Source organism: Mustela lutreola, chromosome 11 (assembly GCF_030435805.1).
Source record: "Mustela lutreola isolate mMusLut2 chromosome 11, mMusLut2.pri, whole genome shotgun sequence".
Classification (NCBI taxonomy): Eukaryota; Metazoa; Chordata; class Mammalia; order Carnivora; family Mustelidae; genus Mustela; species Mustela lutreola.
In genome coordinates this window covers 70,602,140-70,619,757 of record NC_081300.1, presented here as the reverse complement: position 1 = coordinate 70,619,757, position 17,618 = coordinate 70,602,140, and the positions used below count along the sequence as shown (strand labels likewise).

At 51.4% G+C, this 17,618-nt stretch overlaps 1 protein-coding gene across 1 annotated transcript in view; it reads left to right on the top strand.

Annotated features, from left to right (window-relative positions):
• ZNRF3 (zinc and ring finger 3) overlaps positions 1–14,753 on the top strand; it is a 158,180-nt gene extending 143,427 nt beyond the window's left edge. Inside the window, exons 3-9 of the mRNA XM_059140756.1 lie at positions 4,820–4,894; positions 5,303–5,434; positions 7,278–7,388; positions 8,338–8,505; positions 10,290–10,392; positions 11,139–12,902; positions 14,283–14,753. Coding sequence (XP_058996739.1) covers positions 4,820–4,894; positions 5,303–5,434; positions 7,278–7,388; positions 8,338–8,505; positions 10,290–10,392; positions 11,139–12,902; positions 14,283–14,323 — 2,394 coding nt within the window. The 3' untranslated portion in view covers positions 14,324–14,753. The remainder of the gene's footprint in view (positions 1–4,819; positions 4,895–5,302; positions 5,435–7,277; positions 7,389–8,337; positions 8,506–10,289; positions 10,393–11,138; positions 12,903–14,282) is intronic.
• The last annotated feature ends 2,865 nt before the right edge of the window (positions 14,754–17,618 follow it).

Here is a 17,618-nt window from a genome sequence, read left to right as displayed (position 1 = left end):
GGACACAGGGGGTAAGAGGTGAGTTGTTTTTTGCTTTCAGTTTCTAAATTATTTCAAAGTATTCACATTAAGCACGTTACTTTTATAAATAGCAAAAACACGAAAGATGGTTATACTTGAGGGGAAAATGCATCATTAGAAAGTGGTAAGCAACAGAAGAGAATTCTTGGAAAGATTAAGGCCCAGAGAGGGCTAAGAACTGCCTTAGGCTGTAGAGAAGAACTTGTCAGACTGATGGGAGGCGAGGCACATGAACTTGACCTTAAAGAACCAGTAGGTATGATCAGCACATGGTAGTTCACACTGGAGTATCTTTCTGCATTGAATAATATGCAAAGAGTTACTCTCAAACTGACTTCCTTCTCCTAGCCAGCTCACCACAGGCCACTTTACCCAGAAGTTGTGTTTTCAAATTTGCCTTGTAATATCTGCGCCATCCTATTTTGTCATTACAGAGAAATTAAAAGTCGAGTGGGTTTATAAGGAGGGGATTGTATTAGGACTCTTAGAATAATCTTCCTATCCTTTGGCCCTGGGCCTCCCTTCTAAGGAAACTGGAAATGTAAGCCACAATTTGTTCAATGTAGCATTAATTATTATAATAAAAAACTAGAATTACATGAGTTTACAAAAATACATGAGTGAGTAGAGTATGCGAGTGGATATTTCACAGCCTTAAAGGTGTCTACAAGGACTTTTTAATGACTTGTTGGAAGCTTATGATAAGTATAAAAAAAGAAAAACAGCCAGAAAACCAAAATGCGGGGGGGGGGGGGGTCTGCTTGGAGCCTCCATATGCCAGAACTTCCTGTAAGAGGTTGAAGACCTAGATCTTCATATCAGCACTAACAGTCCAACTTCCTTGGTTATTGTATGATCAGGAGTTTGGGACAGAGGAGATTTTTAGTCATCTTTTGGGTTGTCTCTGATTAAGATGGTGTTCTGTCAAAGATTTCCTGAAACAAATACTGGGCACTAGGACCACCACCTTTAGCGCCAGACAGACAGACAAACAACGGGGAAAGATGGAGTCTGTGCCCGGGGGCTGCTGGGAGTAACCAAGTCTGGGTGTCACTGCACACACTGGGGAGAGTGCCAGACCCGTTCCTGATCGGAGTTCCAGAATTTAATGGAAACTAAAGCAACCTGGAGGCATTGAGTTCTCCCACTCATTAGGTGGTAGTGGGGCTCATCAGAACGCTTCATTCCTATCCGGAAATTTGGGTCTCAGACACACTGATAGAAAGAAGCGCTTTCCTTCAGGGAAAACCACGTCCATATTCAGGGAGGAGCAACCCAAGAGTATGGTCCCAGGCAGACCACAGAGTAATAACAAGGGAGACTTGCATCATAGTAAGTGCCAACCTCATAAGACCCTGTCTCCTGGGGCTTGAAATTTTGTGCTTTGCACAGCAGAAGTGTGCAGATGTTTGCATTTTTGATACCTGTCAGTGGTTATGGACTTCGCCTAGCCCTGGGTCTTGAAGACCTGGAAAGGTGAATAAAGGACCATGACAGCCTTTTGTTCCACATTTTTACTGCTGGGCTTCCTGCTGGTTGACCTGCCCACCTGCCCTTGCTGGACTAAGGCAGCAAAGGTAATGAAGATTGTGTGGGAGGGCTGGGGGTTGGGGGTGTGTAGAGGGCAGTAAAGGCAAGGAGGGCCTTGGACTGCTTTGAGGAGGCCTTCCCAAGACTTCCCACCCATTTCCTGCTCTTCACACCCTTCTCATGCCCTTCTTTCCATGACAGTCTATGCACAGTTCAAGGGCAACTGCCCTCTGCAGCCGTGGCCCAGTTTACCCGCCATCCACCAGGCTGCATCTTTTCCATTCTTTCTTTGAAACAGCCCTATCTTGAGAGTTTTGTGACTTTATAAAGATAGGGTTTCTGACGATCACAAGACCACTCATCTCCCAACTGCGTAATCTCCCAATCTATGGTTTAGATTTGTTTTGAAACAGTATTCGGCCCGGGGTGGGGGGGGGGGTTCCTGGGTGGCTTAGTGGGCTAAGCATTGGACTCTTGATCTCAGCTTAGGTCTTGATCTCAGAGTTGTGCGTTCAAGCCCCGCATTGGGTTCCACGCTGGGCGTGGAGCCTACTTAATAAAAACGAAAGAAAGAAACAATTTTGGGGCCCAAGCTTGACTAGGTGAAACGACGAAATGATCTCAGATGTGGAGATTGGTTCAGGACTATGCCTTGTCTATTTTTAAACTGGAAATGTGAGGTGAGGGGGAAAGTGTGACCAAGCAGTGTTCTGTGTTTTTTAATTTGCTTTGGGAATAGTATAATAAATGTGTCATTTTCTAAATCTGGATTATTCATGGCCTATTTTAAATCCCGGTCTGGCTCCTGACAGTCCAGTTCTCAGCAAGACCCTGGGTTGACTCCCCTCCTGTCTCGTCCTGGTAGGGGCAGAAAATACAACCTTATTTAATAGCAGCTTCCATTGATTTTTTTAAAGTAAGTCGGCTGTGCTAATTCTCGTTTTCTCAAACAAACTGTTTGTACTTAGATCCTGTGTATTAGCCAGGTTGTGTCTGAGTCCATTAAATGGGAGCGGTAAATGGGTTTTAAGCACCTTATTCTTGGCCTGCTGTTTTTACTATGGAAACCAGGAGAAACCCTTCAACTGTCCTAGATTTTAAAATGCCTTTTAAAAAGTGCCTGTCCCGAGTGGGTCATGCCTCACCTCCAGATCCTGGTGACCTCCGCATTCCTGTGGAGACGGGAAGCCTGGAAGCGTGAACAGCCACATGGCTGAAGACCCTGTGACCCCAGGTCCTGCGGCCTTTCATCTGGGGCCATCAGGCTCTCCAGGTGCACCAGCCCCGAAGCGGGAGGCTCCAGGTGCTCCTAATCGGGTCTGGTCTGAATGCGCAGTTCCCTGAGGTGCTGGGTGATGGTGGAATGAAAGCCAAATAAAGGAACAAGAGATCCTGTTGATTACCTCATCTTCAGTGCTATTCCTCAGGGCCCTTCTAGATCTAGGGAGGATTTGGGAAGACTGCGGTATCACCTGAGGAGAAGACACAGCCCCTACTTCCTGTTAACTCTGGGCCCACAGATCCTTGGCCTCCAGCAAGAGAGTCTAATGCCCCTAAGGGCCTTTTGGAGCAAGGCCACGCCACCTGGCCCCAACCTTCCTCCCTGGGCCATCGTGTCCTCTCCCTCTCGAGGCGGGTAATAGGGCTACCATGGCCCTTTCTTCATTGCTCCGGACAGCACCCTGCCTCTCCACCGAGGGGCCAGGATTGGGAACTGGAAGGGACCCGAGTGGTGATAACATAGGCTTCCTCCTCCTCTCAGGTGGGGAAACTGAGACTGGAACTCCAATTCGGTGACTTGCCCACCCTTGGCAGCTTGTCCCTCCCGACTGCAGCTTCGCGGTGAGGCAGTGGGGTGGGACGGACAAGTGGTAGAAGGGGCTTGAAATTGAGTCTCAGTTCAACAAGAAGAGTCCCAGGGGAAGAAGGAGAGCTTCGGCAGCACAGCACCCTGGGTTCCTCGGGCTCAGGAAGTTGCTGGGGACTTTGTAGCATCCCCCAGGATTTCTCAGTCCTGCTTCTTTGGTATACGGCGCTGGAATGGTCCGGTAAAAGCTGTGGGATAAGACTGCCCTCTAGTGGGCTTGTGAAGCCATTGGTCCAGCCACTTTCAGGTCTCTCTAGGCTCCGTGCTGCCTTCTTTTGCTGAAGCCCCATAGTGATTATTCCCTCAGTAGGAATGCCTTCAATTCAAATTTTATTCTTTGTTAAACATTCTGGCTCACAGAGTTGATCTCTCAACACCAGCCATTATTTGCCCATCTTATAGGAGGTTTGGGGTTTTATTTTTGTCGTTGTTGTTTCCCCCCTACCGTAGAGGTATCTTACTTCTCTAATAAGATTCAGGCCCCTAAAAGCAAGGGTAATGTTTTATGTCTTGTTCTTCCCCAGCTGCCATCCCGTTGTCTGCTTCGCTGGACATGAAATTAGAAGTTTCGCTGGGATAGAAAAGAATCCTCCCTCAGAAAAGCATTCCACCCCTTCACATTTGTTCCTAAAACATTCTCATCTCCGCTCTCTGATCCATAGTTCCCCAAGTGGTTGAATCATCTGAATCCCTCAGAAAACTTCCAGAACTCAGTTTCCTGGGCCTTCCTCCAGCCCTGCTGAATCAGTCTCTGTGGTTTGAGCCAGGAAATCTGCTTTACAAACTTCCCAAGTGGTTTTGGAAGTGGAGCCAGGTTTGGCAGCCAACTGCTCTAAATCCCCATTTACGATTTTTTTTTTTCATGGCTTTTTCCCTCTGACAGCATCTCTAAAGGTCTTCAGCTTATGTCAGTTATTAAAATTGACCATTCTGAGACTCCTTCGGAAATACTCGGTGTGCTATTCTAACTACAGTCCTGGCTGACATGGGAAGGAAGAAGGACCACAAGAGAAGGACCAAAGGCATTGACTTTGGTTGCCAGTGGCTCTGTGTTCATAGCAGAAAATACTGAAACCAATACCTTCATGCTGACTAGGCAGGTCATTGATGTGTTTTTCATGTTTGGCTGGACAGGGAGGCAAAGGTTAACCGAGTACCCAGTTACAAACGTTCACCGGCTCTAACTCCTCTGGTTCTCAGATCAGCTGTACAATGTAGGTGGCATTGTCCCATTTTTTACATAAGGAAAAGTTGAGGCTTTGGGAAGTTAGTGAGTTGCCCCAAGTCGTGGAAGTTGCTGACTGTCAGATTCTGCATTCAAATACCAGTCTGATTGCCAAGACCAGCTTTGGAAAGGTAAGAGGACCAAGTGTGCCAACCTGTTCTTTTTAACTCTGCCAGGCCAAGCGGGCAGTGCAGCGAGGAGCCACTGCGGTCATCTTTGATGTGTCAGAAAACCCAGAAGCTATCGATCAGGTAAACTCCATGGGCCACGGGGCATGGCTATCTCCCTGAGAGAGGCTCTTTTAGTTAGCTAGGCTTGTCGCGGGGGCATCCCCCTCACTTCAGGGCTCCGCACTTGTCTGTTGACACTAGAGACCCGTGTTTAGACGTCATTCCTACTTGGAGGAGAGGGTATTGAGTAGGCGTGAAGAGCCAGGAAGTTGGTGGTTGGGGGGCATTTTCAAAGACCCTTCCATCCTGCCCAGTCCATCCTAAAAGCATCATTCTGCGCCTTGTCCTTCAGAAGCTCCAAGGCTGTAACGCTTGAGGTCTTTGAGGATTTTCAAACAGTTTTTACTGTTCTTTTCCTTCAACCTTTCTCCCTCTCTTGCTTCTTAAAGCAAGAGCGTCTTTTAACTAGACCTGTCTCTTCTTCCTCAGCTAAACCAGGGCTCAGAAGACCCGCTCAAGAGGCCAGTGGTGTACGTGAAGGGTGCAGATGCCATCAAGTTGATGAACATTGTCAACAAGCAGAAAGTAGCTCGAGCAAGGATTCAGCACCGCCCCCCTCGAGTGAGCCTCCATCGGCCACGGCCAGCCTCGCCCTGTGCCCTCTCTGCTGCTCCCCGAGCCTTAATTCCCTTTGGGCTTCCGGCTTTTGTTGCAGTCTTCTTTCCGTGTAAAATGCTAATGCAGCCTAGGTTCCTACAGTTTAGATCAGACTTGAGGTTGGAGGCCAAGGAGAAATATTACTCCTGTTTCTTTATTAGTATTATTTTTTAGGATTTTATTTATTTGAGAGAGAGTGCGAGCGAGCGTGCACACACGGGAGGTGGGGGTCAGAGAGGGAGAGAGAGGCTCAAGCAGACTCTGTACAGAGCCCTTAGCCCCACGCGGAGCTCAGCGTCCCCACCTGAGATCATGACCTGAGCCAAAATCAAGAGTCAGACGTTTAACCGACTGAGCCTGCCACGAACTCCCCCCACAACACGTGTTCCTTTAGAGAGGATTCGAGAAGACCTTCCAGGAATAGATTTTGTGCTAAAGAGTCTCTGGTATCGGGGCGCCTGGGTGGCTCAGTGGGTTAAGCCACTGCCTTCGGCTTGGGTCATGATCTCAGAGTCCTGGGATCGAGTCCCACATCGGGCTCTCTGCTCAGCGGGGAGCCTGCTTCCCTCTCTCTCTCTCTGCCTGCCTCTCCATCTACTTGTGATTTCTCTCTGTCAAATAAATAAAATCTTTAAAAAAAAAAAAAAAAAAAAAAAAAAAAAGAGTCTCTGGTATCTTCCGCCCGGCACTCCCTCTTGGTAGCTTCTGTCCTTCTTTCTCTTCCATTCCACCTCCCCCTGAAAGGCTGGGGAGGAGTGAAGGAAGGAGTCCCTAGGTTCCTGTGTCCCCCTCCTTCCATTTGGCCCAGACTAGAGAAAAATGCTGGTAGTGTAGTTCTTTCTTCCCAGAAGGCAAATTGCATTATTAAAAAGCCCTAACTTGTATTTGAGTCTGGAGCACTTAGCTTTCAACTGGGATTGAAGTTTATGCCTTCTAGGCGGTTGTTGAATAGCACGGTGGCTTCTCTGGAGCGTGTCGAAGGGACACTGCTGCCCAGTGACTCTTAAAAGGCATCTTCTGCCCAAACCTCAGGCTGAAGGTTCTGGGAACCTGGGACAGGATATAGAGAGATACATACATACACACACATACATATATATGGTTTATTTCCATATCACAAATATTCACGTATAGGGTGACTCTTTGTACACACAAAGCATCTAGATACCCATAGCATTCAATTAGCAAAACTCTAATCCTCTTGGCTAACTGCATGTCCTAGACAAGGTGGCTTCAAGGTTTCTGGAAGCAGTGTGCCCTGGGGAAAAGGTAAGGACTCAAAGTGGAAGGGATTTGCAGAAGAACAGCCTTTGGTGGCTTCTTTTTAAAGGAAAAACGAGCCCTTTGCTGAATGTGACTCACTGTAGTGGAAGCTGATATTGTGGAAGCAGCATACAATTTTCTGAGTTGTTGTAAACCGTTAATTGTATGGTTAGTAATCACTGTTCCCTCAAAACATGACACTCACTCCTTTGTCCCATAAATATGATATTTGTGTTTATTTGGATGGGCCTCTCCTACTGGTTACGGCGAACTTTGCGCTCTTCCACGGGGAGCTGGGCATTCCAACAGGCGTGCTCTTGGCCGGGACTGGGCAGGCTGCCCCCGCCACACCAAGGGGGGCTGTCTGGGCCCGGGGAGCACAGCACGTGTGCAGGTTAGCAGAACCCCCAGGTGTTGCTTGCAAACAAGGGGAGAGACACACCTGAGTCACCCCAGTCGTATCCCAACCGGGGCTGACCTGACCCATGCGCCGATCCCCAGGCTGAAGAGACCTGTGACTCATCGGGTGTGTATTCTGTTCCAGCAACCCACAGAGTACTTCGACATGGGGATTTTCCTGGCATTCTTCGTCGTGGTCTCCTTGGTCTGCCTCATCCTTCTCGTCAAAATCAAGCTGAAACAGCGGCGCAGTCAGGTAAGAGCCCCAAGCAGCCCATGAGCGCAGGTGCCCGCCACCCTGTCCCAGGTGGGAACTGGGGGATGGGGGCCTGCGGTCCACCGCCTGGTCCCAGCACACCGGGAGCAGCAGAGATGGAGCAAAATGAGAGCAAAGCTTATCACCCTGTGTCTTCTCTATTCCAGAAGGGCCAGAACCACAAAGGCCAAGCACTAGGAGGCTTCCAGCTGGGAGGTTTTCTCATGAAATGCCTAAGTGTTCACGCGGAGCCCTAGAGCCTTGCTCCTAAGATAGAATCTGGGCACCAGCAGCATCCCCTGGGAGCTTGGCAGAAATGCAGACTCTCAGGCCGTACCCCAGACCTGCTGAGCTGGAAGCTGCATCTTCCAAGCCCTCCAGACGATTCCCAATGAACAGAGTAGCCACTTTCCTGCTCCACCCGACACATCACCATGCTTGTAGAAAGGCAGGATTTGGGGGCAGAGGTTGATGGAGAGGATAAGCGGGAATCTAGACCATCCCGTGTGTAGTGTGATCTCTCAGGAAAGACAGTGGATGCTGGCAGACAGTCTGTGCGAGACTCACCGACTACTCACCAAGCGAGAGTGGTCATTAGCCCAACATAACAGTGGGTGTGTTTGCCCAGCAATTGCCTCATTTGCCCTCGGAACTTTCTTCAGTGTAAAGAGGGGGAACCCGAGGCATCGAGCAGGTGAATTACTCTTGCAGAGTTGACCAACTAACTGAAGTCGACCTCTGCTGGGTCTACCACTTGGCAGAAGCCTGGGTTCAAGCCGCTGACCCTCAGGAGTCTGGAAGTCCCATGTCACGGCAGTCTGAATTTTTAGCACCCGCTCAGAAGCCTGTAGCGTTGTGCCTGTCCCCGGGCACTGGGTGCCATGGCTCCAGGGGTGACTACCACTGTTAGTACATCCCAGACCCTAACACGGTCTCTTCCGCCACACAGAATTCCATGAACAGGCTGGCTGTGCAGGCTCTGGAGAAGATGGAAACCAGGAAGTTCAACTCTAAGAGCAAGGGGCGCCGGGAGGGGAGCTGTGGGGCGCTGGACACACTCAGCAGCAGCTCGACGTCCGACTGCGCCATCTGCCTGGAGAAGTATATCGACGGAGAGGTAAGCACAGAGGCAGGGTCCATCCTGACTGGGGACAAGGTAGATAGGTCAGCAGAGGCGAACACAGCCTGGAAGGATGGGGCCCTAGGTCTTTGCCCACAGCTTTGCAGGAGCAGAAGGGTGATGGCTAGGCCCCAGGGGCGTGGCCGGAGGCATCCTAATTGCTCTTCACCCTGGGAAATGGGTGGCCACAACTCAGATACACTCTCTCCAGAAGGCCCAGCTTCCACCCATGGCATTTCAGAAGTTGATCAGAAACATATGGTAGGCCAGAAAAGGTCTGGTGTTAAGAACATTGACACCTATTGACTTAATTTTAGAATCACTCTTCTGAAAGCAGACACTGACTCAAAACAAACCTCTCTGTGCAAAGCTGCGTGGAACACTGGCTGTTTTTACTTGGGAGGCAAGGGGATGTGATGGCCCCCCTTTTTTTCCTAGCCTTTTTTTTTTTAAAGATTTTTACTTATCTATTTGACAGAGAGAGACACTGAGAGAGGGAACACAAGCAGGGGGAGTGGGAGAGGGAGAAGCAGGCCTCCCACAGAGCGGGGAGCCCGATGTGAGGCTTGATCCCAGGATCCTGGGATCATGACCTGAGCCAAATGCAGACGCTTAACGACTGAGCCACCCAGGCGCCCCTTCTTCTAACTTTTTATCCTGAAAATGTCAGACCTTCCGGAAAGCTGCAGGAGTCCTACAGTGAATGATGTGTCATTTGCCCGCAGTCACCCTTTGCTAGCATCGTGCCATGCTTGCTTAATCTCCTCACAGGCAGAGGCGTGCATCCACACACATTTTGGGGAATGGGGAGCAAACTACTTCAGAATCAGCTGCAGGCATCCGATGTATTCCGTTCCCGTGTAGCCTGTGGGGTGAAAATGAGTTTTTGCAAAGGACTTGAAATTAAGAGTCTTGAATACCTTTAGGTTCAGACTTCCCATATTCTAGTCCTGGCCCAGGCAGGTTCTAGCTTTGTGATCTTGGGCAGTGATTTCATTCTCTGTGCCCACACTTGGGACATGGGCCCAAGAGTGACACGGGCTTCAGGTGATCATGGAGCTTTCATGAGAAAATACAGGTAGAACTCTCCCACAGTCAGGAACAACGTTAGGTATTAGGTTGAGTGTTATTCTGTTGAGCTGGTCAGAGCATGAAATAGCGGAGTCACGTTCGCAAACTTGGGTGAGGGGTACTTTGGCTCAGGAACTCCATAGCTAGTTATGCCTCAGAAAACCCCATCACCTTCTTTCTACATAGGCTGCTATGTTATAAACCATGTTCTCTTGGGTGAGTACTCAGGGTCCAGCAAAGGAGAGCTCTGCCCCTTTGCTGCTGCACCTGTCTATTCCAAGTCCTGGGCACCTTCCTTTCTATTGACCCCCAGTTGGAGGGCCCGGAGGGAGCCACCATCCCCAGAGATGCATAAGGTCTTGGGGGCCCGGGGCTGCAGAAGCCATTGGCTTTGGTCTTCCCTCATGTATGGCATGAATATGAATGCCCTCCTTGGGAAACAGGAAAGGACCCCGCTTCGGTGTGCTCCCTTCCTGAACGCTGAGGACTGTGGATGGGGCTTCCTCCTAGAAGCCAGACATGGGTGCTGACTCTGGGGCATGGTGTCCACCTGCAGCTAGAGACAGGGATGGGCCTGAAGAGGAAGCCTTTGGTACTGGCTTCTCGGGCCATGCTGGACTCCTCAAAAGGAAGCACGCATGGGGCTGAAGGCAGGACTGCTGTCCACCCGGGCCCCGCCTTCAGGCTGCGTGTCCTCTCTCCCTTCCCAGGAGCTGCGGGTTATCCCCTGTACTCACCGCTTTCACAGGAAGTGCGTGGACCCGTGGCTGCTGCAGCACCACACCTGCCCCCACTGTCGGCACAACATCATAGGTAATTGTCACCGTCTCCCCCCTCTTGTGGCACAGTCGCTTTCCCTACCAAGTGCTCAGCAGGAGTCTGGCATGTGCTATAGACAGTTAATGAGCATTGCCCTCCAGACCTGGAGGAGGGCCCAGGGTAGTGGAGCTCACCTGGCCCCAAGCCCCAGGAGAGCTTGACCTGAAGAATCGCCCCAAGTTCACATTTTGGCTTTCACATGAGCCAGCTTCCTGACCTTGAGCAAAGCTGCTGGCCTCTGCGGGCCCGAGGCCCATAGTCTCTCCAGCAGGAAATGTAGTGATGGCACTCCCATGCCCAGTACCCTGGTGCTGTTTCCGTGCCACAGGAGGTGAGCATGAGGGTCGTGGTATTGCTCCTGCCCCCCGGTGATAGCAGCATACCAGGCCTGGAGTGCAGGCTGTGCTCAGGATAGCTGTTGTCCCCGAGAGGGAAAGTGCCTTTTGTCTTGGTGTCTTTGTGGCTGTCTGCATGCTCTGTGAGCATCTTTCTCATTCCGAGCCAAGGGCAGGCGGGAGAGGGGCCCTTCCAGGTGTGACCATCCTGCAGACGGGGGCGTGGGCCAGCCTCTGCCTGTGTGGCCAGGTCTGGAGACAGCCGGCAGGGGCCCGAGTCCTGACCCCAGCCACGTGGGTGTGGGACTGAGCCCGCTGCCTCGTGCCCCGCCCTCACTGATCCCTCCGGCCTGTGGCACAAGAGTCCCCGGCCCCACTGACTTTTTGTCCCCTGCCTTTCCTCAGAGCAAAAGGGCAACCCGACTGCCGTGTGCGTGGAGACCAGCAGCCTTGCACGCGGCCGGCAGCAGAGGGTGATCCTGCCGGTGCACTACCCCGGCCGCGTGCACAGGACCAACGGCATCCCGGCCTACCCCACCCGCACGAGCATGGACTCCCACGGGAATCCCGTCACGCTGCTGACCATGGACCGGCACGGGGAGCAGAGCCTCTACTCCCCACAAACCCCCACCTACATCCGTGGCTACCCACCCCTCCACCTGGACCCCAGCCTGGCCCCTCACCGCTGTGGCCTGGAGCACCGGGCCTACTCCCCAGCCCACCCCTTCCGCAGGCCCAAGTTCAGCAGCCGCAGCTTCTCCAAGGCAGCTTGCTTCTCTCAGTATGAGACCATGTACCAGCACTACTACTTCCGGGGCCTCAGCTACCCGGAGCAGGAGGGCCAGGCGCCGGCTGGCCTCGCACCCCGGGGCCCAGCCCGTGCCTTTGCGGCTAGCAGCGGGAGCAGCCTGCTCTTCCCCACCATGGTGCACATGGCCCCGCCATCGCACCTGGAGAGCGGCAGCACGTCCAGCTTCAGCTGCTACCACGGCCACCGCTCGGTGTGCAGCGGCTACCTGGCCGACGGCCCGGGCAGTGACAGCAGCAGCAGCAGCAGCAGCAGCAGCAGCTCCGGCCAGTGTCACTGCTCCTCCAGCGACTCGGTGGTGGACTGCACTGAGGTCAGCAACCAGGGTGTGTACGGGAGCTGCTCCACCTTCCGCAGCTCCCTCAGCAGCGACTACGACCCCTTCATCTACCGCAGCCGGAGCCCCTGCCGTGCCAGCGAGGTGGGGGCCGTGGGCGGCTCGGCCCGGGGGCCGATGCTGGGCCTCGAGGGCTCCCCGCCACCTGAGGACCTCTCGGTGGCCCACAGTCAAGGTGCTGGGCGAGCAGAGCCTTGGCCCGGCCCTTCCTCACCCTCGGGGGATCAGCTGTCCACCTGCAGCCTGGAGATGAACTACAGCAGCAACTCCTCCCTGGAGCCCAGGGGGCCCGCTAGCTCTACCTCAGAAGTGGGGCTTGAGGCTTCTCCTGGGGCGGCCCCAGACCTCAGGAGGACCTGGAAGGGGACCCACGAGGGGCTGTCATGTGCCTGCTGCTGTGAGCCCCAGCCCTCCGCCCTGGAGCCCAGCGGTGGAGTGGCCGGGGGCAGCACATTGTTCCTGGGCCCCCCGCTCTGTGAGGCCTGTGGCCCCACGGGCAGAGAGGTGCAGCCGGGAAGCTCCCAGGGCCTGTACAGCCTTCACCCGGACCATTTGCCCAGGACAGATGGGGTGAAATACGAGGGCCTTCCCTGCTGCTTCTATGAAGAGAAGCAGGTGGCCCGTGGCAGCGGCGGGGGCCGCACCTGCCGCGTGGAGGACTGCTCGGTCAGTGTGCAGTACACGCTCGCCCAGGAGCCCCCACCCGGCTGCCCCCCAGGAGCCTGGGACCTGAGCCAGCGCATCCCCATCATTCCGGAGGATGTGGACTCTAACTTAGGCCTGCCCTCGGACTGCCAAGGGACCCATGGCCTCGGCCCCTGGGGTGGGACACTGGGCCCGGATGCCCTGCGACCCCACTGCATCCTAGGAGCCACCCAGGAAGACGAGCCGATTATGTGCCACCAGGCCAGGGCTCCGCTCTCGCCCAGCTGCTCTCCGGAGTGTGCAGAAGCCCCCGGGACCACCTTCCCTGGTGCCCCCCAGGACACTCAGGAGTCCAGCGCCACCGCCCCTGAGGCTGCAGGTGAGAGTAGGAGGGGGCCGGAGGTCAGAGTCGGGGGTCCTCCTCTTTCCGCTGCTTGTTTTCTAAGTGACTTCTCTGTGCCCTTGACCTCAGAGGCCGTCTGTACCTGATGACTTCCAAAGTAGTTTGTGCCCACCCCGGCCCTCCTCTGCGTTCCAGACCCATTAGGCCTCCTGTTCCCCTGGTCCTCACAAGCATCCCGCCCAGTCTTGTCCACTGCTGCCCTCTCAAACTCCTCCCTCTTCATGCCCCCCCCTTCCTCCAGACTCCCCACCCAGATGCTCGGGGCCCAAACCCACACTCTCCCAGAGCACCCCCTGCCCTCCATACTCCAGTGTCCTGGGCTTCTCAGCCTGCTGTGGGGACCCTGTGGGCTGGTTTTTCACCACCACCCCCCACCCCCTTCAGAAAATCAAATCCCCAGAAAAGTGAAGCTTAGGAAAGGACGTGCAGAATCCAACTCCAGGATTTTCATTCCATTCAGCAGACCTCATCAAGTTGCTATAAAGTTTCCAAACATTTTGTGTCAGTCATAAACAATCCAGCACCTTAGAGTAGCACCACGACACGTTCTCCTTCCAAAGCACATCCCTAATTTCTCTCTTCTGTGTCCCCGCCTGCCGTCTCCTCAGTAGGCCCGTCTCCTCTCTCTGCGGCCAAAGCAGTGGCCTAACTGGTCTCTCACTGCTCTTGGCCTTCTGTTCTGCATGGGAGCCATGTGGGTCTTTTTTGAAATGTGTCTTTACACTGGAAAACCCTTCAATGACTTGCCACTACCTCTAAATTTTAAAAAGGTTAACTCCTCACCACATTCTGTATGATCTGCCCCTCAGGCCACCACCTGCTTCACTCAATCTCCTTGCCCCTTGAACTTTCTGTGGCCTCTGACCTGCTTCCTCAACAAGCCAAGTTCATCCCAGCTTCCACACTTCTCAGCTGCTTCTCCAGATCTTGGCTGAAATCGTGCCCTCCACCCTCCAGGGTCACTGTCACAGGCCTTGTTCACTTCCCAGGCTAACGCAGTCTGAGGTTACTTTGTTCTGAGGTCTGTGGGCTCTGGGAAGGGGTTTTCTCTTCTTCCCAGTGCCTGCAGCAGTGCCTGATGGCGCATGTTATAAGTTCATGCTACCTAAGAGCTTCCAGAAGTCTCTGCCCATCCAGATGAGGGAGACTGGCTGTCTGGGAGGCACCCGTGCCTTCCTGCCTTTGCCGTATACACGGTCCATCTGGTGTTCTGAGCTGTCGCTCCCTAAGAGCCTGTGACACCAGGGATGGGCACCCAAGTCCCCCACCTGGTCCCCTGTGTGTTGTGCCCAGGGTTTCCAGTGCCAGTTCTGTCCCCTTGATGATTTATTTGTATGTGTGTGTCTCTCTCTCTAGGACAGAGATCTCGCCCAGCAGACAGTGGCACAGGAGCCTGAGCTCAGAAGGAACTCTTACACGGAAATGGGGACTATATGGAGACTCCAAGCTCTGACTTCCTTAAGGGAAAAAAAAAAAAAGATTTTTTTTTTTAGCTTTGACAAACACACAAAAGTGGTAATAAAGAGAGCCCTCCTTCTCAACCCAAAATGTGAGCCACCTGTGGCAAACTGCCTCCCACCCCCCATTAACAAACCAACAGACAAAATTCTCTGAGTCTTTTGCCTCTTTTGATAACATGGTATATTCTGTTTTGTAAAGTGTGTGTGCTTGGGGTCCCAAGGTGTGTGGGATTGAGTTCTCTGCTTTGTTTTTTAAGATATTATATGTAAATGTAAAAAGTTATTTAAATATATATTTTAAAGAACCCTAATCGCCAACTTTTGCTGAAAAAAAAAAAAAAAAAAGAAATCACTGCTGCATTAATTGAACCATATCATGTGTAGATACTGTTGTCTCCCTGGAGGGAGCTCAGGCCTTTGAAAAGCTCAGGGCTACACCTGCCTTAGAAAATGAACCAGAAACTTGAAGTAAAGTTAGTTGATATGGGTACAAACTCTGAGGAACAATGCAATGCTGCCTCTTTCTTTCTTGTGGCAAATCCCAACGTACAAAGTTTCGGGTCTTCTCAGAAGCCATGCCCTCTCCATCCCACACCTGTAGGCAGCTGACGGGAACAGCTAGGGATAGGGCGGAAGGTCTGCAGCTCTGAGGAGCTGGTACAGGCCATCACTACGCCAGCCCCAGGGTGACAGGGACAGTTCAGCCCAGTGTTCTTCGGTCTGTCCCTTTGGATCATTGTCTTAGGTCAGAGGACAAGAGTTCCCAATCCTGAACTCGGGCTTCCTGCCCCTGGCTGCAGAAATGGTTTGAAGGGGTGTGTGGGGACAGACCCCCTGAAGGAATGTAGTTTTGCGATCTTAGTGTCTAGGGGGTGGAAAGTGCTCTCAGTAATCCAGAAGAGGGACAGAGGGCGCTAGAGCATGCTTGCGCCCAGGCGTCTGTGTGGGCGCAACCAGTGTCCTTGGGCTGCCTTCCTGGGGACCCCGCAGAGTCAGCACCAAGCTCTGTTTGAGTGATACGTTTCCCATCCCATTTCCCTCTGGAAGCACTGCTTTGGGGTTATTCAGCCCTCTGCCTCATGGCCGAAATGGCTCATCTCGCCTGCAAATGTCTACTATCTTTTCTACCTAATGCACTATTATGTATTGATTCTCCAGGAGACAGAGAAAGAGACTATCAGATAGTTTAGCCCCAAAGGGTAGGTTTTTGTATATTTTCCAAACGTTTGCTGTTCTTGTTTTCAAGAGAGAGAGTTTTAAAACCCAACCCGTTTTAAAAAAAAAAAAAAAAAAAAAGTGTTTCCATTGTAAAAGGGAGAATCTATTTAAAGCTATTTCAGATCAGGGACTGTCATCTTTTTTGTCCAATGTACTACTTGTTCTTCCAAGTCTTTTTTTAGAAGAAACCAATCACATTAGCCCCTGTGTTCACTAACTCCTCTGGCAACTTTCATTCATTTTTATTCAGTCATCGTCATCTGATATGCTCATCTGCAGAACAGGAACCTCGCGGCCTCAAGCCCCCCCCAACCCCATCCACTAAGTATAGTGAAGTAAGAGACCGCCCAGGGTTGCCATCCACGACAGTGATGACAGTGATGACCCCTTCTCCAGTCAGGCCAGGGTCCAGACAAGAATACTTTTGACCGAGAATCTCACTGTATCCCAATCTTTTTTTGTGTGTTCTTTTTTAATCCCGCCCATGATGAGGAAATTTACCTCCTTCTAGCCAGGCTTTGACAGAAAGAAATTCCAGCCTCAAACGATCGAAGCAGTTGCCATTTAGGAGCTCAGTACGGTGAGCTTTGTCCTCTGGCCTCTGAGGTACAGCCCCCTGGGGGCTGCTTCCCGCCCCCCACCCCCGGGTCTATGCCCAGCACACCTGTTGGCGAGGGTGTGAGAAGGGCCCAAGCTGTTGACATGTGATCCGGCCCGCCTTGATTTCTCAGGCCAGGAGTAGCAGCTGCTGAGGACAGACAACGGCTCGGCTCGCATTCCGTGGTTTTAGGGAAGGGGTGGGGTGGGGGATGGCTTCTAACAGGAACTGCAAAAAAAAAAAAAAAAAAAAAAAGCAGCCTCTCATTGTTGAGATTTTTGTTGTTGTTCAAGGTTTTGCTTTTTGTTTTGTTTTGTTTTGTTTTGTTTTGTTTTTAATGCCTTTGAGTGCATATTCTCTCCTTTGTCTGAAACCATGCCTCCAAAGTGGCTTTCTTTAGCCTGGTCTGGGAAACTACTCCTCAACAGCCTTAAGCAATAAATAGAGGAGTAGGTAATGTGGCTTCCACGGGGCTTATTAAAATAAATGTGTCCAATTTTCGTTGGAAAGAGCAATAATAATGGATAGCAAAAAGAAACACATTTTTCTGTAGTTTGCAGGGCAGGAGAAGCAGAAAAATGAAAATGTTAAAACTTTAAATATCAGCCATTGTTTCGAGTTTGTATTGGCCCAGACAGGGAGGTCACCAGAGTATAGTGACCAGCTATATTCCTGCCTCACTGTTCAAATTGAAAGAAATGTCATCTTTGAAGTTGCAAGACTCCAGTAATGGCCTCTCAGGGGTGTGTTGGGGTCATATAGTCTTGGAAACTTGGAGCATCACATTTTCCAGGGAGAATTATCGCCCTCCACCCCCACCCCAAGCCAGAGTGTGACTGTTAGGCCTGGTCCCATGGCCCAGCCCTGGGTATAGGACAGCCATGTAAACTAAAGAGTACTGGAACCAGTTAAAAAAAAAACAGGGGTTTGGGAGTTCTGATCAACAAGGTACCTCTTTACGCTGGCTCTCTCTCAATCTCCCGCCTCTCTTGAACCCAAGCCATTTTTATAAAGCCCGATCTGCTGTCCCACCACTCAGACCCTCCCTTATGTGCTGCTAGTTTCTACTCAAAGCTCATGCAGGACTAATGCTTTTAATAAAAAATGAGGTCTAAAAAATAATTACTAATCAGAGTATTATTTTTTAAACAGACCTGCCTTTTTCTATTCTTTATATAAACTCTATTGTGTTGGTCTAACAAGACACTATTTTAAAATGTTTTTTTTAATTGCTCCCATAGCACTTAAAAGATATTTTGTAAAGACTTTGCTGTAAAGATTTTGTAATAAAATGGTCTAAGGGCTCCTTCACCAACATTACCATTTTTTTTTAATGTTTTAAAGGCTAGAAAACAACTTATGTATATTCTGTATATGTATAGCAGCACATTTCATTTATGGAAATATGTTCTCAGA